General features: G+C 37.1%; 1 protein-coding gene across 1 annotated transcript in view; it reads right to left on the reverse strand.

Moving 5' to 3' along the window:
* Positions 1 to 1,693: 1,693 nt before the first annotated feature.
* LOC307170059 (uncharacterized protein) overlaps positions 1,694 to 26,592 on the reverse strand; it is a 179,968-nt gene continuing 155,069 nt past the window's right edge. The window contains exons 1-5 of the mRNA XM_079891061.1: positions 12,744 to 13,353; positions 10,418 to 10,713; positions 9,358 to 9,598; positions 5,316 to 5,957; positions 1,694 to 3,723 (exon numbers count right to left, since the gene is read on the reverse strand). Of these exons, the coding sequence (XP_079747187.1) occupies positions 3,077 to 3,723; positions 5,316 to 5,957; positions 9,358 to 9,406 (1,338 nt within the window). The 5' untranslated portion in view covers positions 9,407 to 9,598; positions 10,418 to 10,713; positions 12,744 to 13,353 and the 3' untranslated portion in view covers positions 1,694 to 3,076. Of the gene's footprint in view, positions 3,724 to 5,315; positions 5,958 to 9,357; positions 9,599 to 10,417; positions 10,714 to 12,743 lie in introns of the transcript that reaches the window.

Raw genomic sequence — 26,592 nt, forward strand, 5'->3', positions numbered from 1 at the left:
CACAATCGCTTAGACGCCATTCTGCTCATAGACAGTGCTCCAGCTATCAACAATGACGCGCGGACTATGATGACAGCTCGCTCACGAGCGAGGGCAGGTCTGTGTTGAAACGCTGCTGTCAATCAACAATCGTGGGAGGGGCGTCAATTTTGTGACGTCACAAAATCGAACGGCTTGATTTCAGAGAGGGGAAAACATATAAGGAGATTTAAAAAAAAACACTGGATGGATTTTTATCATTTTATGATGGTTGTACATGATGTTTATCATTTCAGTACAATCAACTTGTAAAAGTGCATGTACTATTATATGACCCCTTTAAAGTTTTTGGTACGTATCCTAATGACAAAGATGAATTAATGAAATTAAGAAGAGGATCTATGACCTCTAGAAGCATCTCTTTCAGTAGCTTAGTCGGTATAGGGTCTAACATACATGTTGTCGATTTAGATGATTTAACGAGTTTAGAAAATACTTCCTCTCCAATAGTAATGAATGAATAGAATTTTTCCTCAGGGACAGGGTTGCCAGATTGGGCAGTTTTGCAATCTATTTTGCGGGCAAAAATGGGTTTGGGCGGGTGGATAAAAGTTGGGCTGGTTTCGGATCAGTTCGGCGGGTTTTTGTTCCCGAAACACCGGCACTTCAGATCCTTATTCCTGCGACCCAATGTTCAGCAGGCAGCAGTCTCACTCACTCACACACACACACTACAACTCTGGCTGATGTGCCCCCTAACCTCACAAGACTCCCTCCCACTACCTTAAAGTGACGCACGCACGCCAACACAGATTTGAATGTTGCGATATGATTTTGTCAAAGGTTTAATAGACAGACGAAATGGAAGAAGATTGTTTGAATCGAGATCACAGACTTTTAAAGAATGGTGCAGCAGCTCTGTAACGACACATTTCATCCTCTGTTGAAACGAAAGTGGCTATAACTTCGGTCAACCTCATCTATAAGCAAGGGCAAAAAAAAAAAAAGCAATTTAATTTGAATTAATATCTGTAATAAAAAAAATCGATTTTAAAATCACTAAAAAAAAATGAATTTTTTTTCTCCAAGCCCTAATATGCATGTTGTATGTTGCCATTTGAAATAACTGAAATGTTAAAGTGGGTTATTTTTTATGTCCATATATCCACTGTTTTTATGTTACTGAATGCTTTTTTTCCAAGTGACTTTTATTGACAATAAAGAGACTCATCGATAAGTTGATCGCATTATTTTCCGTAACATAAGCTTATAGTTTAGTAGAATAGTCTGATTGAGGTCAGTAGCCTACTTTTGCGTTCATTTGATTGAATATTGTTTCTAAAATTGGATAGGCTAAGTCGAAAAATGGGTCATTTTAAAGCTTGTTAATGATTTTAATGTGTTTAAACGAGAAACAAGCTACACAAAAAATTGGGCGTTTTTTTTGGCGGTTTTTGAGAGGTTTTGGGCTGGAAAACCTTGCTGGCACCTGGCAACCCTGCTCAGGGAGACTACAATGCACTGCCTGATGCGATACTGTAGTAGACGGCTGCATAGTTATAATTTTCTCCCTGATATTATCAATCTTATAAGTGAAGAAGTTCATAAAGTCATTACTGCTGTGTTGCTTGGAAACGTCTGGGGTTGAAGATTTCTTTTTCATTAATTTAGCCACTGTTTCAAATAAATACCTAGGGTTTTTTTTTTTTTTCTTCTAATAGGGTTGAAAAATAAGCAGATCTAGCAGCTTTTAAGGCCCCTCTGTATGCAATCGAGCTCTCTTTCCATGAAATGTGAAATACCTCTAGTTTTGTTTTCTTCCAGTTGCGCTCCATTTTTCTGGCTGCTCTCTTAAGGGCCGAGTGTGCTCGTTGTACCACGGTGTCGGACTATTTTCTTGAATCTTCTTTAAGCGCAACGGAGCAACTGTGTCTAAAGTGCTGGAAAAGAGAGAGTTAAAAGTTTCTGTTGCAATATCGAGTATTAAACCAACAATAGGACAACAATATACAAATGCTGTGACCTTTCCCAGTTTCGTCTGTGATCAGCCCACACAGCCTTCTGGCAAGTGATTTGACTCTTAGATATCATTAAAATTAAGAAATTATTTATTCTTGATGCAAGAAAGAGCAGACAATAAAATGAACAATAAAAGTTTAATATTTGATGCTCTCTCTTTATTTCTATCATTATATATGCAATATTGCTCTTTGGGAAGGAACTTCATCTTTGTTGATGTGAATCTCACAGTTAAAACTGCTGTTCTTCAAGATAAACTATTTAATGTGACAAATGTTGACAATGTTTTGTTTATACTTTCGATTGTTGTGGCCAGGGCTGTAGAGTTCTAGAATCGCTCCCCTGAGAAAATTTTGATTTCTCTAATTTACAAATGTGCATTTCAAGGCATATGAAGGCTAAAACAATTATAGTAATAGCTTTAAAATCATGTCAGTGGGCAGTAGATTGTTTGTCAATATCTGCTCTCTCTTCATCTCCATCACTCTTTCTTTTTTTCTCTCAGTCTCTCTACTATGGTCTGTCTCTTCCCCTCCTAAAGCTGAGCTTTCTCTGATATTCTTTTTATTTTTTTCTGTGTCAGTGAAGAAAGTAAACATAGGCTCAACTGATATTCATATACATCAGTTTTCCTGATTATTTTTGTCGGTTGTTTAACATTTCTATCCTAAAATAGTTGTCAAATATGAAATGTTTAGTTTAGCTATATTTGATCTCACACTTCATGACCGTTAACTGAAGGCTAGAACATGCGCTCAGCAGCTTCTGTGAACATAAAGCCTGTCTACTTTAATTTGATTGGTCATCTCAATATTCTGATGTTGATGAGCGGCGACAGACCGCAGAGCTCAGACGAGAAGATCTTGGAGCTGTGCAATATCCTTGCAGCACTAAAGTAGAGCTAATACTATATTAGGGAATTATTTCACAACCTTTATTATATACACCTCGGAAATATACTGAAGTCTGGAGCTCGGTGACTTCATAACTGGCTACAGCCGTGGTTGTGGCTGGTTAAGACAAGCTAATAGGAAAGAGAGTTGGCATCGCACTTGAAAGTGCTGGAACTGAAGATAAGCTACTTAATGTGAGTTTTTGTATGTCTGTGTAGATTAGATGATTGAGTGAAGCTCTTCCCACATGCAGTGCAGTGATACGGTTTCTCTCCAGTGTGGATCCTCTCGTGTCTTTTCAGGGATTCTGACACACTAAATCTCTTGTCGCAGTGTGAACACTTGTAAGGTTTCTCTCCAGTGTGAATTCTCTGGTGCTTTTTCAAATCTGCAGCTGTGATAAAAGTCTTTCCACATTCAAAGCACATGTGATTTCTTACACCAGTGTGTATTTTCTGATGAGCTTTTAAATTCTGCAGAAGTGAAAAACTCTTTCCACACAAAGAACATGAATGTGGTTTCTCCTGTGAATGAACTGTCATGTGGATCTTCAGGCTTGAAGCCCTCAAAAATATTCTGTCACATTGATCACATTCGTGCAGTTTCTCTCTAGTGTGGATGTTCATGTGTTTCTGAAGGTTTCCTTCATGTGTAAAACTCTTCCCACACTGATCACATGTGAACGGTTTCTCTCCAGTGTGGATCCTCATGTGAACCTTCAGACTCTGTTTGTATGTGAAACTCTTTCCACACTGAGTGCAAGTGAAAGATTTCTGAGATCTTCTTTGATGTTTCTCCACTTCATTCACTTCTTCATTCTCATCCATCGGGCCTGAAATTAAAGTTAAAAAAGTGCTATCAATAAAATAAAAATTATGTAGTGAAAAAATATATAAACCCCAGATGTAATAGAAGAAAGTATTAAGTTGTGTTCAAACAATTGTTATACAAGATTATGATGATTTTGATCCATTATGTGATACTTTTTCATGAAAGAGGTCCATTTATGTACTAGACATTATTTTTTTTTTATTCATTAGTCACAAATCTATAGAGCCCCTAACAATTGGACATTATGATGGGAGGAAAACATTTTTTCAGCCTCTTCTTCAGCTTCAGTTTGTGAAAAACTGTAGAAAACTTGAACTTTCCTTCATAAAAGTGTAAAAAACACAAAAATTAACATAAAATTAAACTCATAATAAAGCAAATTGATATAGATTATATTATATAGCAAACTTATATATAAGGTAGTGATGCACCGAAATGAAAATTCTGGGCCGAAACCGAAAATTTAGGATGCACTTGGCCGAAAACCGAAACTGAAGCCGAAAATGGCTTCTTTTAAAAACTTTTATATATATATTGCTTGAATTTAATCTGGATCTGAAATGAAAAATCACAATATAATAATCAAACTTTTATTAACAGTTACATAACAAAACACAAAATATTTTTAACAATAAACATAAATAAGAATACCAAATAATATTATTCTTCAAGTTTTATGTTCCATCAAATAAAATAGTTTTTTAAAAGTTGTGCAAAAAAAATCCACAATTTTGGAGATTTTTGCAGAACAAATGTTATATATTGCAACTTTGGTGTCCTCTCGTATAGGGCTGTCACTTTTGTGAAAAAAAAATCTTGTTCGATTTTTGAGACATAGGCTAATTGTTCATTGAATCGTTAGTAAATTGCCTATATTTGGCGTTGATCCGTTTTCAACGCCAAATATAGGCAAATCCACGGACAACTAAACAGGCATTAGGACGAACGTAAAGAGGGCGCTTGAGACGCGCACAAGTCAGGAATGTGGACTGCCATAACAACATCAATGAAAAACATTACTGAAGGCTACATATTATGCACTATATTATGCAGAAATAGGCTGTGTGTGTGTGTGTGTGTCAGAACCTGCAGTTGCTGTGTGACGCGCGTTCGCTGCGAGCGTATAGTGACGAGCTGGACGCGCTCCGAGAGAAGGCCGTTAAAATCGATTCCCTATTTTCGTTTTCGAAACTTGTGTTGGTGGGTCTGATCGATTGTGCAATAAGTGACAGCCATTTGACATGCTTAATCTTTGATAGGCAGACGCGTGATAACAGCTCAACCGTGAGTGAAACCTAAGCGCTTGCGCACGGATGGGAGGGGCAGGTGACATTCATTTTCGGTTTACGTTTTCGGCTGTTTTTTTTATTTCGGCCCGAAACCGATAATGCCATTTCGGCTGAAATTTCGGTGCACCCCTAATATAAGGGATATTGTTCTTTAGGAATCAGAGTTGAAACTGCTGGTCTTAAAGATTAACTTTATTCACTGTGACAAATTTAGATGATGTTTCTTTGTCCTGTTACTCGTGGCTGGTTAGGACCGGCTAATAGGGAAGAGATGCGGCATCGGAACTGAAGATGATCTACTTACTGTGATTGTATTCTGTGTGACTGTGTAGAGAAGATGAACGAGTGAAGCTCTTCCCACATGCAGTGCAGTGATACGGTTTCTCTCCAGTGTGGATCCTCTCGTGTTGTTTCAGATGTCCTGACTGACTGAATCTCTTGTCGCAGTGTGAGCACTTGTAAGGTTTCTCTCCAGTGTGGATCCTCTGGTGCTGTTTCAAAAATTCATCTCTAATAAAAGTCTTCCCACACTCAAAGCACATATGATTTCTTACACCAGTGTGTATTTTCTGGTGTTCTTTTAAATTCTGCAGACGTGAAAAACTCTTTCCACACAAAGAACATGAATGTGGTTTCTCCTGTGAATGAACTTTCATGTGGCTCTTCAGGGCTGAAGCCCTCGAAAATGTTTTACCACATTGATCACATTCATGCAGTTTCTCTCCAGTGTGGATGATCATGTGAGACTTAAGGGTTCCTTGTTGTGTACAACTCTTCCCACACTGATCACAAGTGAACGGTTTCTCTCCAGTGTGGATCCTCATGTGAATCTCAAGACTCCGTTTGTATGTGAAACTCTTTCCACACTGAGTGCAAGTGAAAGATTTCTGAGATCTTCTTTGATGTTTCTCCACTTCATTCACTTCTTCATTCTCATCCATCGGGCCTGAAATTAAAGTTAAAAAAGTGCTCAGTAAATCAATCAAAGAGAAAAAATATGTAGTGAAAAAATATATAAAACCCTCATCTAATAACAGAAAGTATTGAGTTGAGCAATCTCTGTCTTTTTAAAAGATTTCCCACAACAGCGCAAAAACAAGTTCCTTGTTCTGACTAACTCTTAAAGACAGCCATCTAACGGTGTAACACTGTAACTTTCACTGAAGTCCATATATATATATATATATACCCATATACCCAAGTTTGGTTTGAAGATGAAAAACTTTGTGTTTGACGTGGATTTGCAGCTATCAGAGCAGAAACAAAATCTGTATTCTGTTAATCTCCAGTCGCGTTCACATGCAAATTGTGTGAGCTTATTTCGTCCATTAGATTCAAAGAATTGAGAAAGCCCATACATTTGCCGGCCCACAGACCCTCCCCTTGAAGAACTCAGGACAGAAGTGGTTGAAAGTAGACAAAAGAGACAGATTAAAACACCAGGTGTAAACGGGAATGTGTCTCCCTCGTCTACTTCTGATCCAATTAACCAAAACGCATCTTAACACCAGCTGTAGACAAAGCCTCTTTAATCCTTTTGAACATGTGATAGAAACCAAATGTGAGACATTTAAACTGACCAATCAGCAGATTACAGCTTTCCCACATCGTACTGAAGGTGTGACATTTAGCAAACCTCAGATGTACACACACATCTTGGCCGACAGACCTTTATCACTATCAGCACTTCTTTACGGGTCACTAATGGCCCTTGTGGTAAGAAAGAGGGGGTTGGAGCAGGAAAGCAAACGTCTTTGTTCATTTGCAACCCTAAAGAACGCAAAACATTTACATATAGTTTCTCAGTGTTGTGTGTTACAGTAACGCGTTAAAAGTTTTTCGGGTAAAAAGTAGTGTAACGCGCTACTACGGAAAATTTGTTAACGAAACGTAGTTACTTTTTCAATTCGCCACAACGTTACTTTTCCCAGCAACAGATTTGACAGCGACACGGTCTTCTCAGGTGCGGGCTTGCAATAGTCACAAGCTCCACATGGTACGTGACAGAGGCTGGTAGCAGAGCAATCAATTTCGTGAATTACACTGTGCAAATCAAAAGTAATACTACCCACCGGATGAAGAAGGGTTGGCATTTAAAACACCAAATATTAAGGATTGGCATATCAAGCAAAATATTTTTCGATGATTGTTTGAAAATCATACCTGCATGCTCACCAGTAAGACGCCGTTCGCTCAAATCCCGCTCCGACATTACATTTCTCTGTACTGTAGGCTAATAGGCCTATACGTGTTAGCCTAGTCATTAAAGAAAACGATTAAGTTTCATATTTATGTTTAAATAAAATATTTTTTTAATTACATCTATGTTGATTATATGCAAAGTGTAAAGCATGAGTAAGATCATAAGATGCGCAATCGGGAGACAAATGGAGTGGGCAGACATGATTTTGACCAAAAACTATTTGTTTTTGCAGAAAGCCTTTCTTTAAAGTGAATTTCGTTTTGTATTAATTGTATCTTAATTTTAATCAATGTTTCATCAACCAATTGCCTGGATTTAATAAATAAGAAGCAGGCAATATAATCATGACTTCTCAGGAGCTCCGCACCGGTGCGTGAACTGGAGCTTGTCTCATAAATTAACCCAAACTCAGCGTATAAGCTTTGCCTCAAATACCTGAGAAATATATAGAAAGCTTGAAATGTATACTTTTAAACAAAACTTCAAAACGAAAGAAAACAGACTACTCTGCTTATGTAATCGTATGAAATGTGCATTTCTCTCTGGCGCATTCACTACTGCGAAGATCGCGAGTCAGAGTCAACTTCATCTTTGTAGCCGACACTGACAGAAAACGCTTGTTTATTAATAAACAATTAAAATGTCTCCTTGCTATATTTGACATATTCATAATCATTACTTTTGCCGGTTTTTGTGACATTTTTCATGAATGCGTCACCACCGCTCAATAGTTAATAGCCTATTGTTCTTTGATGTTCACTTTATACAGGTTTTTCAAATGTTATTTAAATAAAAATATATCTTTTTCTATCTCAAAATCTCTCTTTTTTTTCTATTTTTTTCTTCTTCTAGTTTTTCAATAGGTAGAGTTCATAGTAGAACTTTATGTAGGCCTACACATTTAGGAACAGATACTGGGTTCTGCCCAAACTCAAGCAACATAAAAGTAACGTAAAAGTAACGAGTAACGTAAAAAGTTACTTTCCAAAGGGGGTAACTAAGTAAAGTAACGAGCAAACACTACTTTTTAAAAGTAACTTCCCCAACACTGTAGTTTCTGCATCACCATGTCCCTTTAGGGGCTCTGAATAAATCACATTTTTGTAGTGAGAACTATTAAATATTTGATAAACTAGGCAACTACCTAAAATAATAACATTTTTAAAATATGCAATAATGCTATTTAACATTTCCTGTTTTTACACAAACTAAACCACGTGTAGCAAAGTCTATTTATTTGTTAATTTTTTTTTTAAATGTTGGTGTTTTAGCAAGATAATAACAATATTTTGGAATGCGCTAAAACTGTATTAAGACATATCCATAATTTTGGTAACATGGTTGCAGTAATTGTGAATCAGATGTAAAATAAACAGAAAAAAAATGCTCAGATAATACTTATATTGACTTACAGATAACAAACATCCTTGTTAAAAAAAAAATGCACCCGGTTCATATTATTTGCTGCTTTAATTCTAATTCACAACTAGATTTTTCCTACTATAACAGAGCTAAATCTGATGAACTGCTTTATAACCTTAAAGGGATACTCCACTTTTTTTCAGCTCCCCCAGAGTTAAACAGTTGGGTTTTATCATTTTGGAATCCATTCACCCGATCTCCAGGTCTGGGGGTCCCACTTTTAGCATAGCTTAGCATAATTAATTGAACCGGACAGGACCATTAGCATCTCTCTCAAAAAAATGACCTGCGTCATATCATTACGCCTGCTGGACTCATGGTACGGCAGCAAAGCTTTTTACGATTAGGCCTATTACGCAGGAATGAGAGTATAGTTCCTTGCCATATCAGCCTAGAAAATCGCAACTTTTCATTTTCCGTCGGTCTTAGTACACGATGTAACTACAGAAGAGTCAAGTTTTAAATAGGAAAAATATCTAAACTCTTTGTTCATTTTTTTGAGAGAGATGCTAATGCTCCTGTCCGGTTCAATTCATTATGCTAAGCTATGCTAAAAGTGGGACCCCCAGACCCGGAGATCGGCTGAATGGATTCCAAAATGATAAAACTCAACTGTTTAACACTGGGGGAGTTGTAAAATGAGCCTATTTCCAAAAAAAAGTGGAGTATCCCTTTAATGTTCTTCAGCCTCACTAATGAAGAATCAGGAATAAACACCAACCTCTTTGTTCTTCAGTGTGTTTCATTCTGCAGTGTTCTGGATCTCTCATGTTCTCACTGTCCTTCAATAAACTCTGTCTTTGCAGATTTCAGCTCTTCCTGATGGCTTGATGCTCGTCTTCACTTGTAGCTGATGGGAATATTCCAGCATTTATTGGTGAATTGCAGTGGGAGGAGCTTCACTGAAGGAGGAGGAGCTTCACTGCAGGAGGAGGAGCTTCACAGAAGGAGGAGGAGCAGATCTGACAAAATCAAGAAGAAATCACTTACTGAGTAAAAAAAATAAAAAAATAGTCCACCCACTTTAAAGGAGAACTCCGGTCAATTTTAACATTGAGCTCATTTTTTTGTAAATTTGGAGTGCTGTCAGTACAGAGAACAACGACAAAAATCGGTGTTGTCTACACCGTGTTATCCTCTTTTTAAAATTTGCACCCTGTTGACTTCAGTGGGGAAAGTTACGTTAATTCAGCCAGCGCACATACCTGTGTTTACATCCTGTTTTCGGTCGGAGTCCACAGTAGTCGATTGTCGAGTTCACGCGCATAGGTTTAGTTACCTATGATCACGCGCGTGAACTCGACAATCGAGAATAACTCGACAATCAGCGCTGCCTGAATTAACATAACTTTTATTAATATATTTCACATCTACTGCAGTCAGATTCACCCGTGTTCACTCTGAAGGAATCACTCACATGGCTGGTGCACTTGTAATGACACATCAAGGATGTTAAGAGGCTAAAAGCAGGTTTAAAACTTGCCCCATTTAGGCTAAGTCAACAGGGTGCAAAATAAAGGGTGCATTGTTCTCTGTACTGACAGCACTCCAAATTTACCAAAAAATTAGCTCAATGTTAAAATTGACCAGAGTTCTCCTTTAAGTATTTATGGTCACATTATTAAAAAAAAGATTAAAACAAAAAAATATATTTACAGATTTGCAAGAAACAAATGGCGCACCAATTGAGTCAACTTAACTCAACTTTTTTTGTTTATTGTGTTGCATATGAAACATGGTTCATCACAGATTATTGAAATAAAAGCCATTATAAAACTTACCTATATCATGCAGATGTCACAATAGCTGATCGTGTCGTTTGCTCAAATCTGTTGACAATAAAATGAGCTTAATGTGTCAATTTACAGATCTGAAGACATCAGCATAATGAATGAGGAGAAAACAGGATCTACTGACATGAAATAAAGAGGCTTTTCAGCTGCTCTGATAATAGTGATGAGCCATAGACTATCAATACTCATTCAACAAGAATATAGAGAATACAAGAATGATACTGTAAAATATAACAACAGTAATAAAATGTAAATATAAAAACAGCCACTGATGACATTATAAACTATGGAAGCCCGTTTCCGCCACATTGAGTAAAAAAATAAAGATTCTTTAAGTCATAATAATGAGAAACTTTCTCATAATTATGACTTAACATCTCGTAATAATGAGAAACTTTCTCGTAATAATGAGAAACTTTCTCGTAATAATGACTTAACATCTCGTAATAATGAGAAACTTTCTCGTAATAATGAGAAACTTTCTCGTAATAATGACTTAACATCTCGTAATAATGAGAAAATTTCTCATAATTATGACTTAACATCTCGTAATAATGAGAAACTTTCTTGTAATAATGACTTAACATCTCGTAATAATGAGAAACTTTCTCATAATAATGACTTAACATCTTGTAATAATGAGAAACTTTCTCGTAATAATGAGAAACTTTCTCATAATAATGACTTATTTTCTCGCACTTCTACGCATGCGCAAAGCAGCGGAGCAGAAGGGCGTGCCACACTAGCGACATCCGCTGGTCAAAGCCGTGTAAATGCATCACAGCAAACTTGGCACGCTCTGCAGTGAATAACATTAAAGATAAATGATCAGTATATGAGACAGGCTTCCATACTAGATAGTCTTTTATTCATTTGTAATATTCATTTGTATTTTTGTGTATGAACAAGCAGCAATACAAGGGTGATCCATGGATTTCAAATAGACGGAGGGATGACAGCACACCTTTCCAAATCTGTTTAAGAACACTTCATCTGGAAATCTGTGTAAGGGTCCGTTCATACAGAACGCGCTTTTTCATTGCTTTTCTAGGCAAACGCGCACTAGACGGACGTTGCGCTCGCTCTTCTGCAGCAATCTTGCGCATGACACGGCGTTCTAAATTGAAAAGAAGTTCAGCTTTTAAAAACACGTCTCGACCTTGCGTTTTCCCCCATTCCACTGCCCACTTATGTTTAAATGTCCCCAAAGTCATAAACATCTTAAAGGTGATTTCTGTATTGATATCTTCCAGATGAACCTGCACATCAAATATCCTAGAAGCATCTGCAAAATACGTGTTATATTAACACACATATGTGTTACACTTAAACTTGACGAATAAATGTAATATTCCAACTTTAATCTGATAGTTTTGTAAATTCATGTTTACAATTTCCATCGGTGTGCACAAGCAGGCGTCCTTCGTTACCATGGTAACCGTCCTGCTTCTGCATTCCACTTTCACACCTTATCGTGCGCATGGAAAAGTATGGAAGATAGGCCTACTGATGATGTTATTTAATGATACTACAGATTGCACTTAGTAGATCAAACAGACTTTAATGAAAACAACTGTTTTGCAGAGCGTGCCAAGTTTGCTGTGATGCATTTACACGGCTTTGACCAGCGGATGTCGCTAGTGTGGCACGCCCTTCTGCTCCGCTGCTTTGCGCATGCGTAGAAGTGCGAGAAAATAAGTCATTATTACGAGAAAGTTTCTCATTATTATGAGATGTTAAGTCATTATTTCGAGAAAGTTTCTCATTATTACGAGATGTTAAGTCATTATTATGAGAAAGTTTCTCATTATTACGAGATGTTAAGTCATTATTTCGAGAAAGTTTCTCATTATTACGAGATGTTAAGTCATTATTATGAGAAAGTTTCTCATTATTACGAGAAAGTTTCTCATTATTATGATAAAGTTTCTCATTATTACGAGATGTTAAGTCATTATTATGATAAAGTTTCTCATTATTATGAGATGTTAAGTCATTATTATGAGAAAGTTTCTCATTATTACGAGATGTTAAGTCATTATTATGAGAAAGTTTCTCATTATTACGAGATGTTTAAGTCATAATTACGAGAAAGTTTCTCATTATTATGAGATGTTAAGTCATTATTACGAGAAAGTTTCTCATTATTATGAGAAAGTTTCTCATTATTATGAGATGTTAAGTCATTATTATGAGAAAGTTTCTCATTATTATGAGATGTTAAGTCATTATTATGAGAAAGTTTCTCATTATTATGACTTAAAGAATCTTTTTTTTTTACTCAACGTGGCGGAAACGGGCTTCCATAATAAACCCTTATGAATCCGATTCCCTAATAACTTCATAACAAAGTAGTTCGCTAACATGTTATTGTTTTGTATTGGAAAAGAAACAGACACACGATGAAACCTTTTCTGAAAAGACCCCGTAATATGTTGAGTAAACTTTATAGAGCAGTTACGAGATTTAACGTGTGAACTGTTTACCTCAAAAGCCTCGGGAGACGCACGACCGCGAAAGTGGTGACGTCATCACCGCGAGACGAAATAAATGATAGATTATCAAATACTAATTTTTAAGCATACCTTTTCTCCACTCAACTCTGTGATTTGGAAGCAAACAATATATTACGTTTAAAAATAAATCTTTATTTTAAAGAAACTGGTACATAACGGTATAATTTTGGTCAGACAGTTATTTAAGAATAATGAACATCTCTTTACTGTGAATTCCTTAATCATTATAAGATCCCTGTAACTACTAAAGAGTTTGCTGTAGTATTTGATGCCATTCCCAGTAGCCTTATTCAACTTTTATCAGGCATGTTTTTAAAAGTCTCTTCTGCTCACAAAGGCTGCATTTAAAAAAACAGTAATTTTGTGAAATGTTATTACAATTTAAAAAAAAAAAAATTATATGTGAATATATAGTAAAGTATAATTTGTTCCTGTGACCAAAGCTGAATTTTAGCATCATTACTCCAGTCTTCAGTGTCACATGATCCTTCAGAAATCATTCAAATATGATGATTTGATGCTCACATTTTTTTTCAGGCTTCTTTGATTAATAGAAAGTTACAAATAACAGAAATATAAATCTTTTGTAATATTAATCACTACCGTTCAAAAGTTTGGGATCAGTAAGAAATTGTATTTATTTTTGGGAAATCAATGAACCCCTAAAATGGGCTCATCAACATGTGAAAAACTACTCAAACCCAAAATCGTATCAATTTATTTAGAGATTTCTGTAACTTATCCAACCATACACAGAACAGATCAGACATCCAAGAAATGCATGCTTACTCAAAATGACATTGCACTAAACATGATGCAAGTAGTTTTACATTTTGTTTACCCAGAAAACTAACATATCTAGCATGAAGTTTTGTTTTAGCATTAGCCTTACCTAAAGTTTTCATAGCCATACTTGCACCACTTAAATCATTGTCAAGGACACAGCCAAGATAATTAACACTATTTCTGTTTGATATTACACAATCCCCTACCTTGACACACAGGTTAGGAACCTTGTTCAGTTTACTTTTAGACTCACATAACATGATCCCGTTTTTTACCTAAATGCAATAAGAGTTTATTTTCAGAGAGCCAGTCTCTTACTTTATATAACTCCTCATATCACTTGTATTTTACTGACATCCTTGTCTGAAACCAGTAAAGCAGAGAACAAATTACAGTCACAAACTGCTTGCAAATCATTTATGTATAGGAGGAATAAAAGGGGGCCTAAGACACTTCCCTGGGGAACTCCATTATTAATAATCGTTTATTCAGAGAGAAACCCATCAATTTCTACACTTTGAATTCTCCCAGTTTAATAAAAGTTCAACCAGGCTATCAGCATACTTGAAAAACACAGACACTTAATTTATCTTACAGTACTGAATGATTCACTGTCGAAAGCTTTTTGGAGATCCAAGAGTACCATTGCACTCATTTTACCTCCATCAATCTGCTTCCTTATAAAATCTGTTAAATACAATACATTTACATTTGATCATTTAGCAGACGCTTTTATCTAAATGAGGAGAGCAATAGAAGCAATCAAACTAACAGCAGGAAAACATTAGAAGTAACTAATTATTTATTCTTGATGCAAGAAGGAGGAGCAGACAATAAAAATGGACAATAAAAGTTTAATACTTGGTACAGCAAATACAAAAATAAAGAAAGTAAAACTGGAAACAAATAAGACAGATTTCTCTCTTTATTAACTAACAAGATAATAAAGCATCTCAATCAGCCTCTTCTTCAGCTTCCTGAGCAAGAACAGTTAGTAAAAAATGTAAAAAACCACTTGTACTTTTAAACATGTAGATTATATTAAGCAATATGCGATATTGCTCTTTGGGGAGGAACTACATATTTTAGTTGATGTGAATCTAACAGTTAAATATAAACTATTTAATGTGACAAATGCTGATAATGTTTCTTTTATACTGTCGATGGTTGTGGCCAGGGCTGTAGAGTTCTAGAATCACCGGTGTCCCAGATATGAGGTAGTTCAGGGGGTTCGGGGTCATGAACATAGGCTCAACTGATATTTATATACATCAGTTTTCCTGATTATTTTTGTCGGTCGTTTATCATGTCTATCCTTAAACAGCTGTCAAATATGAAATGTTTAGTTTAGCTATATTTGATTTCACACTTCATGACCGTTAACTGAAGCGCTAGAACATGCGCTCAGCAGCTTCTGTGAACATAAAGCCTGTCTACTTTAATTGTGACTTAATAGTGACTTCTTAACTGGCTACAGCCGTGGTTGTGGATGGTTAGACAAGCTAATACGACAATTCACCATGACGTCACAACAGTAATAGACGCTCTTCCGGGTGGCAAAAGCCGAAGCGTTCCTATGGCAACGCTAGTAAATTGCTTGGAAGGGAGACCCACCGTCGGCAGTAAAAATGTAATAATAAAAAAAAAATGTATTAAATATAATGCGTTTTTTATCATAATAACAACTGTATTTAATGATACAAGTAAAAAATATAATAAATATGTAATATAGTAGGCCTACACATAATTAGCAAAATACTCTCTATAGCTCTATTTTCTAGCCAAAATAACGTGCTATATATGGTCATTAAAGCTCCAGTATGTAACTTTTGTATGTGACCACAAGAGGGCGCAGTTTCCAACAATAACAAAGGCGAAGCTTGATGACGCTATGAAGGAGGTGACGATGGGAGATGTCGTTTTTAATGCGTTTTCACCATCTAGCGATGTATCTAAATGGAATTAATGAATCATGATCACGGATGAGGTAATTTATTCGTTTTTGTATTACCTGTATGTCTGATCGTATTATTTTATGTCATCATAATTAATGAACTGCAAGGAACGTGAAATGTTATGCTATATTATCCCGTTACAACTTACAGCTATTTGTCAAATGATTTGTTTGGTTTATGTTGTGCAGTTTTACGTTTTTATGGTTAATGCCGTGTTGTTTAACGTGTTCAAACCAATATCTAAAAGTAAATTTGAACGAACATTTGCAAGTAATGACTAAATATATATTTTTTAACAACATATCCGATTGTATTTAATTGTACTGCCATAATCTCGGTCACCACACGTGATAAAAAGCCTTACCGAAGTACAAAGAGCAATATAACTTTGTTTGTAAGTGCTATTATTGACAGTTGCATGTCTTACCTGTCTCAATACACTCGCGAGAGAGTCTCTGTCAAGTCCAAGATTCGCGCAGCTCTCTCCATCTCGAAAACGCCTGGCCGATATTTATCCGGGTTTTATTCCTCCGTTTGTCACACAGTCCGTGACTCCGCGTGTATCCGAATATGGACGCTTTCGTTTTGTTGGCACTTCAATACTCGCCAAAGAGTAATCGTGATCCATAACAGCTATAACCATACAGTCTATGGCTATAACGCTATAACCACCACTTCCGCATTTGACCATGTGATATTCCGGTGTGGTGGGTCATATTTTTTATTTTATTCTTTTTTTATTCTTTGTCAGATGTCTTTATTATTGTGATAAGAAAAAAAAACTCAATAAAGTTGTTGTAAAAAAAAAAAAAAAAAATCGAAAAAAGGATAGAGCGGACATTGCGTCACTGAGGCGCGACATTTCTTTTCCGGGACGGCCAGTTATTTAAAATCGGAATTTCTCTGAAATAAAAAATCTGTGGAGACTTTTGAGATATTGTAAGTACACAACTGGAGGAAATATATCACACTGTGCAAGTTATTTCGGAAATTTTATTACAAAATTCCTACATATTGGAGCTTTAAATGGCTTTCCTGAGGTAAATGTTATGTGACATAATTGTTCTCCAGCTGGTATATTGACCTCTTTGCGCGGTTGAAAAACACTGATTGGTCGATATTATGTATGAAGAATATACATTTAGGTAAGTTGCGTGAGAAAATGGATGTGTGGCGTGAGAGTGTGTGAAAAGTGACAATTGCGTGAGTCTCACGGTGAATGCGTGAGAGTGGGCAGCCCTCTTTTACTTCAGGCAGTGACTGGCAATGAGTCTGATCTTCAAAAGAGACAAGTTTACTAATATTAGTCTCGAATTTCCCCGGCGGAAGATAAATGCTCTGTTATGATTTTGTAACCGTTTGATGGACCGTTTTGAGAATACACGAAGCAGAGTTAAAGAGCAAGCAGGGTTGGCAGCAGAAAGGTAAACGTTGGATGAATCATATAATTTAGGGGATCATTAAGATTTCCTACTTTTAGCACTACTTTTGACGACACAACATGACGTCCACTCGCTATAACCTCCTCACCCACAGGAAATCGATAAAACCCTACACCTTTTGCTGTATATCTGGCAGCGCAACCCCAAACACAACACGTTTTCATCATCGTTTCGACTTTGATCAACAACAATGCTTTTATGTAACTGTTACAGTCGCCGGCTGGATCTCTTCAGTTAGTCAGTGGAAGCCGCTCGCGTTCTGCCACCCGGAAGTATCTTGGTGCCTATTGTTTACAAACATTCTGAAAAGGCCTATAGGAAAGAGAGGTGGCATCGGTGCTGGAACTGAAGATAAGCTACTTAATGTGAGTTTTTGTATGACTGTGTAGAGCAGATGATTGAGTGAAGCTCTTCCCACATGCAGTGCAGTGATACGGTTTCTCTCCAGTGTGGATCCTCTCATGTGCTTTCAGGGATCCTGACTCACTGAATCTCTTGTCGCAGTGTGAACACTTGTAAGGTTTCTCTCCAGTGTGGATCCTCTCGTGTGATTTCAGGGATCCTGACCGACTGAATCTCTTGTCGCAGTGTGAACACTTGTAAGGTTTCTCTCCAGTGTGAATTCTCTGGTGCTGTTTCAAATGTTCAGCGCTAATAAAAGTCTTCTCACACTCAAAGCACATATGATTTCTTACACCAGTGTGTATTTTCTGATGAGCTTTTAAATTCTGCAGATGTGAAAAACTCTTTCCACACAAAGAACATGAATGTGGTTTCTCCTGTGAATGAACTGCCATGTGGCTCTTCAGGCCTGAAGCCCTCAAAAATGTTTTACCACATTGATCACATTCGTGCAGTTTCTCTCCAGTGTGGATCTTCATGTGTTCTTGAAGGTTTCCTTGTAGTGCAAAACTCTTCCCGCACTGATCACATGTGAACGGTTTCTCTCCAGTGTGGATCTTCATGTGAACATTGAGCTTCTGTTTGCATGTGAAACTCTTTCCACACTGAGTGCAAGTGAAAGATTTCTGAGATCTTCTTTGATGTTTCTCCTCTTCATTCACTTCTTCATTCTCATCCATCGGGCCTGAAATTAAAGTTAAAAAAGTGCTCAGTAAATCAATAAAAGAAAAATTATGTAGCAAAAAAAAACTAGATCACTAGAGGACGTGCTAAACACTGGTGTAAACAGGGTCTAAAACAATTCAAGCTTGTCCACTTTTGATAAGCTTAAATTGTCAAAGTAAGTAACAATACAGACTAAAACCAGGAATCCCGTGTTGAAAAGACACAGATCATCTAATAGTTTCCATACTCTGAATCAGGCAAAAATATTATGGGATCCGCGAGCACAAACCTAAAGGCTTATTAGGCGGACATTTAAATACACTCACCTAAAGGATTATTAGGAACACCATACTAATACTGTGTTTGACCCCCTTTCGCCTTCAGAACTGCCTTAATTCTACGTGGCATTGATTCAACAAGGTGCTGAAAGCATTCTTTAGAAATGTGGCCCATATTGATGGGATAGCATCTTGCAGTTGATGGAGATTTGTGGGATGCACATCCAGGGCACGAAGCTCCCGTTCCACCACATCCCAAAGATGCTCTATTGGGTTGAGATCTGGTGACTGTGGGGGCCATTTTAGTACAGTGAACTCATTGTCATGTTCAAGAAACCAATTTGAAATTATTCGAGCTTTGTGACATGGTGCATTATCCTGCTGGAAGTAGCCATCAGAGGATGGGTACATGGTGGTCATAAAGGGATGGACATGGTCAGAAACAATGCTCAGGTAGGCCGTGGCATTTAAACGATGCCCAATTGGCACTAAGGGGCCTAAAGTGTGCCAAGAAAACATCCCCCACACCATTACACCACCACCACCAGCCTGCACAGTGGTAACAAGGCATGATGGATCCATGTTCTCATTCTGTTTACGCCAAATTCTGACTCTACCATCTGAATGTCTCAACAGAAATCGAGACTCATCAGACCAGGCAACATTTTTCCAGTCTTCAACTGTCCAATTTTGGTGAGCTCGTGCAAATTGTAGCCTCTTTTTCCTATTTGTAGTGGAGATGAGTGGTACCCGGTGGGGTCTTCTGCTGTTGTAGCCCATCCGCCTCAAGGTTGTGCGTGTTGTGGCTTCACAAATGCTTTGCTGCATACCTCGGTTGTAACAAGTGGTTATTTCAGTCAAAGTTGCTCTTCTATCAGCTTGAATCAGTCGGCCCATTCTCCTCTGACCTCTAGCATCAACAAGGCATTTTCGCCCACAGGACTGCCGCATACTGGATGTTTTTCCCTTTTCACACCATTCTTTGTAAACCCTAGAAATGGTTGTGCGTGAAAATCCCAGTAACTGAGCAGATTGTGAAATACTCAGACCGGCCCGTCTGGCACCAAAAACCATGCCACGCTCAAAATTGCTTAAATCACCTTTCTTTCCCATTCTGACATTCAGTTTGGAGTTCAGAAGATTGTCTTGACCAGGACCACACCCCTAAATGCATTGAAGCAACTGCCATGTGATTGGTTGATTAGATAATTGCATTAATGAGAAATTGAACAGGTGTTCCTAATAATCTTTTAGGTGAGTGTATAATGAGTATGGCACCTAAACGAGAAGAGCTAGAACATCTGCTCTGCAATTCCAACATTGATTTCATAGGCCTCTCTGAAACGTGGTAGAATCTGTTGTAAATATGCCCGGGTATAATGTGTACAGGAATGACAGGGATCACGGTAGGGGCGGAGGAGTTTTGTTGTATGTGAGAGATGTTTTTAATAGTAAACAGATTGTATGGCCAGAGGTTATCCAACTTGAAGGGGTCAGAGTAGACGTATCCCTTTCATCTTCAATTTCATTTACCATAATATGTGTATATCGTAAACCATCAGCAAAGTTGGATTTTTATGAAAAAATTTAACTTCTTCTCAAATATTGTGATTTAAATAAAGAAACAATCATTATTGGTGATTTTAACGTAAATTGGAATGAAAAGAAGGTTAGAAAATATCTTAAAGAAACTACAGATCGCTATTAATTCAACAGCCCACTCGGATAACTTCACGTTCCAAAACATTAATAGACTTACTCTTTGTCAATCGACCTGAAAGAATTACTAAAACATTTAACTTTATGACTTATCAGACCACAATGCTTTCTTTTTTTCAAGAAAGCTCACAAAAAGACGTTTCAAAGTTTCACACAGCCATACTGTGTATAATGCTATTCCAAAAAACCAAATGCCAAATTTTGCGGCGGCTTTGCAAGAAACCGATTGGAGTGAATTAAATCAAAGTGAGGACGTAGAGAATTGTAGTAATCTGTTTCAGTTTAAAATCAATCAAGTAATGTTAAACTTTACCAAAAGAGAGAGCCATAATAAGAGAAAAGGAAAGTTGTTACCTTGGTTAAATGCTGAGTGTAGGAAATTAATGAAGGAGAGGGATGTGCAACTTAAAAAATCATTAAAATCAGGTCTTACAATAGATAGGCAAAAATTCACATCCTTAAAGGGATGCTCCACTTTAAAATGAAAATTCTGTCATCATATACTCACCCTCATGTTGGATCAAACCTGTATGAATTTCTTTCTTCTGCTGAACAGAAAGGAAGATATTTAGAAGAATGTCAGTAACCAGACAGTTTCTGGTCTCATTGACTAGGAAAAAATATATACTATGGAAGTCAATGGGACCAGAAACTGTCTGGTTACTGATATTCTTCTAAATATCTTCCTTTCTGTTCAGGAGAAGAAAGAAATTCATACAGGTTTGAAACAACATGAGGGTGAGTATATGATGACAGAATTTTCATTTTAAAGTGGAGTATCCCTTTAAGAAATAAAGTCACTAACTATATGCGAAAGGCAAAAGCAAAATTCTTTATGGATATTATCACTGATGCCAAAGGAAATGGCAAAAAGATCTGGCAAAATCTCAATAAATTACTCAATTGAAGAATCAATTGAAGACTTTGAACTCAAAATTAACAACACTGTAGTAAATAACCCAAATTCTCCATCAAATGAATTTAACCAATACTTTTTAAAAATCTGTTAGGGAGATAACTGAACTGTTTGAGCCACCTGAGAAAATAACTAGACCCATTGATCCATTGATCCTTCCAAGTCTGTGTTCAATTTGTGTGAAATAACAGAGCTGGAGGTAGACAACATCATTGGATCACTTAAGAGCTCCAAAGCAAAGGATGCTTATGGGCTAGATTCATATTCTCTAAAATGATGTAAAGACTCCTTAATTGCTCCAATAACATATAACATATATGAAAATAACATATATGATCAATTTATCATTCAAGCAGAGAATTGTTCCATCCTTCTGGAAAATGGCCTTAGTCACCCCAATCTTTAAATCTGGTGATAAATTAAATGTAGCCAACTACCGACCAATCAGTATCCTTCCAGTGGTCTCCAAGGTCGATGAGAGGTGGGTTGCTAAAATTATAAATTAACATCTAAATAAAGGCCACTCCCCCTTGCATCCTATGCAATTTGGGTTCCGTACCAATCACTCGACTGAATTTGCCAACAGTTTGTTTGTAGAAAAAGTAAAAAGTAAACTGGACAATAATGCTTGTGTCAGTGCTTTTAGATCTAAAAAAAAGCATTTGACACTGTTAATCATGACATTTTATTATCTAAACTGACATATTTTTACTTCTCTTCAAATGCCATTCAATGGATTAAATCTTACTTGGACTCAAGAAAACAGTGTGTTAACATTAACAGTGCCAAATCGTCTTTCCTAGATGTCCCCGTTGGTGTGCCTCAAGGGTCAATACTCGGTCCCTTATTATTTTCTTTATATATAAATGACCTTCCAAACACTTGTGTTGATATTCAATTTCAAATGTATGCTGATGACGCAGTCATCTACACAAGTGCAAAAAGTGTTCAAGAGGCTTCTGCCATCCTGACCTCCGCTCTGGTCCCTGTAAATTAATGGCTTTTTAAATCCTGTCTGCTACTCAATACTAAAAAAACAGTTTGTATGATGTTCATTAAACAGTCCCGCGACATAAAACAATCTGGTGTATTTTTAAGAGGAGAAGAATTAGAAATCGTCTCGGAATTTAAGTACCTTGGTGTGACCCTTGATTCCACATCATGTAAAAAGAATATCGAGTACAGTAAAATTTAATTTACGAAATTTTAAACAAATTCGTCAATTTATACCATTTGGGGCTGCCAAAGTGTTTTTACATTCTATGATTTTATCACATATTGAATATTGTTGTACAAGTTGAACATTGACTGGTATGAACACACTCAAATCAATAGAATTTCTCTATAAAAATGCCTTAAAAGTCTTTGATAAAAAGCCAATGTCCTTCCATATTTGTAATATTTTACAAAAACATAATCTATTAAGCCTAGAGAATTTTAAACATTTTAAATATGCCTGTTTTGTTCACAAAGTGTTGAATGGATTAGCCCCATGTCGGACTTCTTTAAATCAAAGACTCACAGTGGTGCCAGGACACGGGCCTCCGCTAGAGGTGACTGCGAGGTGCCTTTCAGAAGAACAGCCTTTGGACAAAATGCTCTGTCTGTGAAGGCTTGTAAGTTATGGAACAGTTTCCCCATCACTGTCAGGGAATGTCCCACATTTCCTATATTTAAAACCAAACTCAAAGTGTGGCTTAAAGCAAACCAGTCTTGTGACCATTAAGTGACTCTTCTTTTATTTTGCTTGTACTTATTCATTTTTGTCATTTTGTATGTTATAATCTCTGTATTTCTGTAATTTGTCAAGGGACTACGGATGTAAATTAGCCCTGTGGCTATAATCCGGCATGTTTACGTCTGTTTTTGTTGTTTCAATGCAGATGTTCTCATTAATGTGCATTGTCCCTATCAAATAAATAAATAAATAAATTGACCACTTCCAGAGGTAGTCGAAAACACATTCAACCGGATTGCTTTGGTAGTGTAGACGCTCATGTGGTCGAGTGTGTTCAAACAGACACAAATACGTAAACATTATGGGAAGCGCTGTAGCCAGACGACATTTAAACTTTGTTGGCTGAAGACCCAAGTTTGGTTTGAAGAAGGAAAACTCTGTGTTTGACGTGGACTTGCAGCTTTAAGAGCAGAAACAAAACTCTTCGTCTATTTTTCTGTCCGTCTCTGGTCATGCTCACATGCAAATTGCATGAGCTTATTTCACCCATTATATTGTAAAGCTCGTACATTTACCAGCCCATAGACCAGGGGTCGGCAATAGGCGGCCCGCGGGCCAAAACTGGCCCGCCAGCAATATTTTCTGGCCCGCCGGATTATTTTGGAAGTCCGTTTTTTTTTTTTTTTTTTTTTTTAAGCTTATTTTTATTTTACAATAACGGTTTACAAATAGGCCCCGTGTATCATTCGTTACTTATTATTTACTCGGGTAGCCTATAACACACTGATAAATAATATGTATTAGCCTACCTGATAAAAAATATTTGCACTAAATGCTGCACAAAACTCTTCCACTAGGCTACTTGAGAAAAGCCGTAGCCGCGCGGCGATTTCACCGCCGCATACTGTGTAAAACGCGCATGAATCATGTAGCCTGGTAATACCAGACTCTGCTACTTCTCTTTGCTTCGTAGACAGAGTCTGGAATGGCATAACAGAGAAGTGTTTTCTCTCTCGCGGGGGGGCGCTTGTCTGAAGTTTAAAATCATTGGTTACCCGTAAGCAATCACATAACGTTTGGTTATGGCGTGTGTTATGCGCATGCTCAGCCGCATTTAACTTCCACTGTAAACACATGTATGATGCAAAAACAAAACCATCGAGCGAAATACCGGAGTGAACATGGCTGTGAACGACTTTTGCAGGTTAAGTGAAGTAAATCTACGCATCCACGGTACAATCAGCGTCTACGTCTCGGCTCTCAGCCCGCCCTCTGTTCGTTGATTGGCCCGGCTGTTTCCAGACCGGTGGCAAACAGAAAGCTCTGACTAAGTACAGAAGCGAAATGAAATTGAGCGGAAGTACGAAGTCTGACGTAGTCAGGCTATGAATCATGCGGCGCGGGATTCAATTTTAAAATATAAAGACGGTAGCGGTCGGAACTCTGTAGCCTATACTTGGACGGAGCGGGCGGTCTGACTGACAATAGCCCACTCCCGACATCTTTTGACAGCGTATCCGCACTTCATTCTGACCACCAGGCTGTTTGGTACTGAAACCATTGTCAATAAATAATAAACAACATTATTTTTTTGCAAGGATGTTTGAAATAGTTGGCAGAAAATAGCATGCTTCATTTGTCAGTAGGGCAATATGGTTTTCGTTTATGTTGCTTAACAATTTGAGTGATAGGCTTTGTCCTATTTAATTTGTTATTTATATTTCATTATTTTTTTCTGTGACATTTTTTACTCTGCTGACAGTAGCCTACAATGTTAAAATAATATTTTATGTTGACACGAACAAAGCATTTATAATTGTTATAGGCTGCTACTTAATCTCTCAAATTTCTGTTAGAGACATTTGAATGTGAGATTCTGGAAACTAGATCTAAATTTTGCGGACTCGTCAGGTCGGGAAATAATGCGGGTGAACACAGAGTGTATTTTAATTGCTGAATTGAACCTTGTGGGAGCGGGACGAAAAGAAGAGAAAAAAAAAAACAGCCCCGCGCAGACCTCCTTAAACCATAGGTGTGTATGTGTGTGTCCCGAATAAATAATAATAATAAAAAAGGAATAAAGTTCAAAAGTCGGACTGTAAGCAAATGGCATTGCTATTCACACCTTTATTAAAATAGCTGTAATATGTTAACACAATAGTACTTGATCTGTTTAAAATGATTTCATTGATATGCAATGTAGACGTTAAGAGTATAATAATTAATAATTAATAGTTAAGAGTATTTAATTTGTACCCATATAGGGCTACTCCGTGTAGCTGGCCCGCCATCTACTGGCTAAAAGAAAAATTGGCCCGCGGCCAAAGTTAATTGCCGACCCCTGCCATAGACCGTCCCCTCAAAGAAACAGAACAAAAGTGGTTGAAAGTGGACAGCTTTACAGCTTTCCCACATCGTACTGAAGGTGTGACATTTAGCAAACCTCAGATGTACACACACATCTTGGCCGACAGAACTTTATCACTATCAGCACTTCTTTACGGATCACTAATGGCCCTTGTGGTAAGAAAGAGGGGGTTGGAGCAGGAAAGCAAACGTCTTTGTTCATTTGCAACCCTAAAGAACACAAAAACAATGAAATATAGTTTTTCCATCACCATGTCCCTTTAGGGGCTCTGAGTAAATCACATTTTTGAAGTGAGAACTATTAAATATTTGATAAACTATGCAACTACCTAAAATATTAACATTTTAAAAACACGCAATAATGCTATAATTTTAACACTCACTGTTTTTACACAAACTAAACCACGTGTAGCAAAGTCTATTTATTTGATCATTGTTTTTAAATGTTGGTGTTTTATCAAGATAATAACCATATTTTGGAATGCGTAAAAACTGTATTAAGACATATCCATAATATGGTTGCAGTAATTGTGAACCAGATGTAAAATAAACAGAAAAAAAAATGCTCAGATAATACTTATATTGACTTACAGATAACAAACATCCTTGTTAAAGTCGGCATGAAATCAAATTTGACAAATCTTCTTTTTATATGTAATATTGTAGTGTTTATTATAAATGATTTATCTGTGCACTTCATTATTTTTTTAAAATTCATGTACCCTTATAATCTTTAATCAAATACATTACCCTTCCCTCCCCCCTCGAAACGACCTCTCTTCTCTTTCGGTCACGTGCAATGGCGAAAGGGTGCGGCCAGAGCCGATGAGGGTGCGGCTATCGGTGTTTGTCTCGTTTCGCGGGAGGCTCATATAAATATGGGCTGAATCCTGCCAGAAAATTTAGCTGCTCGTCCTCGTTCTCGTCGCTGGGCTCCTCAATAAAAAATCCTTCATGGGAGGGTAACGGTGGGGGAGTCCGGTGGAGAGAAATCCTCCACAACTGAATGTAAACTGGCATTCAAATCTGCCTCCATTTTGTTTGCAACGCCCAACCTCCAACAATCCAATCAATTCCCGAAGGACGAAATCAAGCCCCGCCCTACATTTTTTTTCTAATTTCAGAAGCCGTTTCACTCGGATATACGTCACAACAAAGAAAAAATGACAATCTCAACTTCCGTTTCATGCCGACTTTAAAAAAAATGTTTGTACCCGGTTCATATTATTTGTTGCTTTAATTATAATTCACAACTATATTTTTCCTACTATAACAGAGCTAAATCTGATGAACTGCTTTATAACCTTAATGTTCTTCAGCCTCACTAATGAAGAATCAGGAATAAACACCAACCTCTTTGTTCTTCAGTGTGTTTCATTCTGCAGTGTTCTGGATCTCTCATGTTCTCACTGTCCTTCAATAAACTCTGTCTTTGCAG

This window comes from Squalius cephalus (genome assembly GCF_949319135.1).
Source record: "Squalius cephalus genome assembly, chromosome: 13".
NCBI classification, from domain to species: Eukaryota; Metazoa; Chordata; class Actinopteri; order Cypriniformes; family Leuciscidae; genus Squalius; species Squalius cephalus.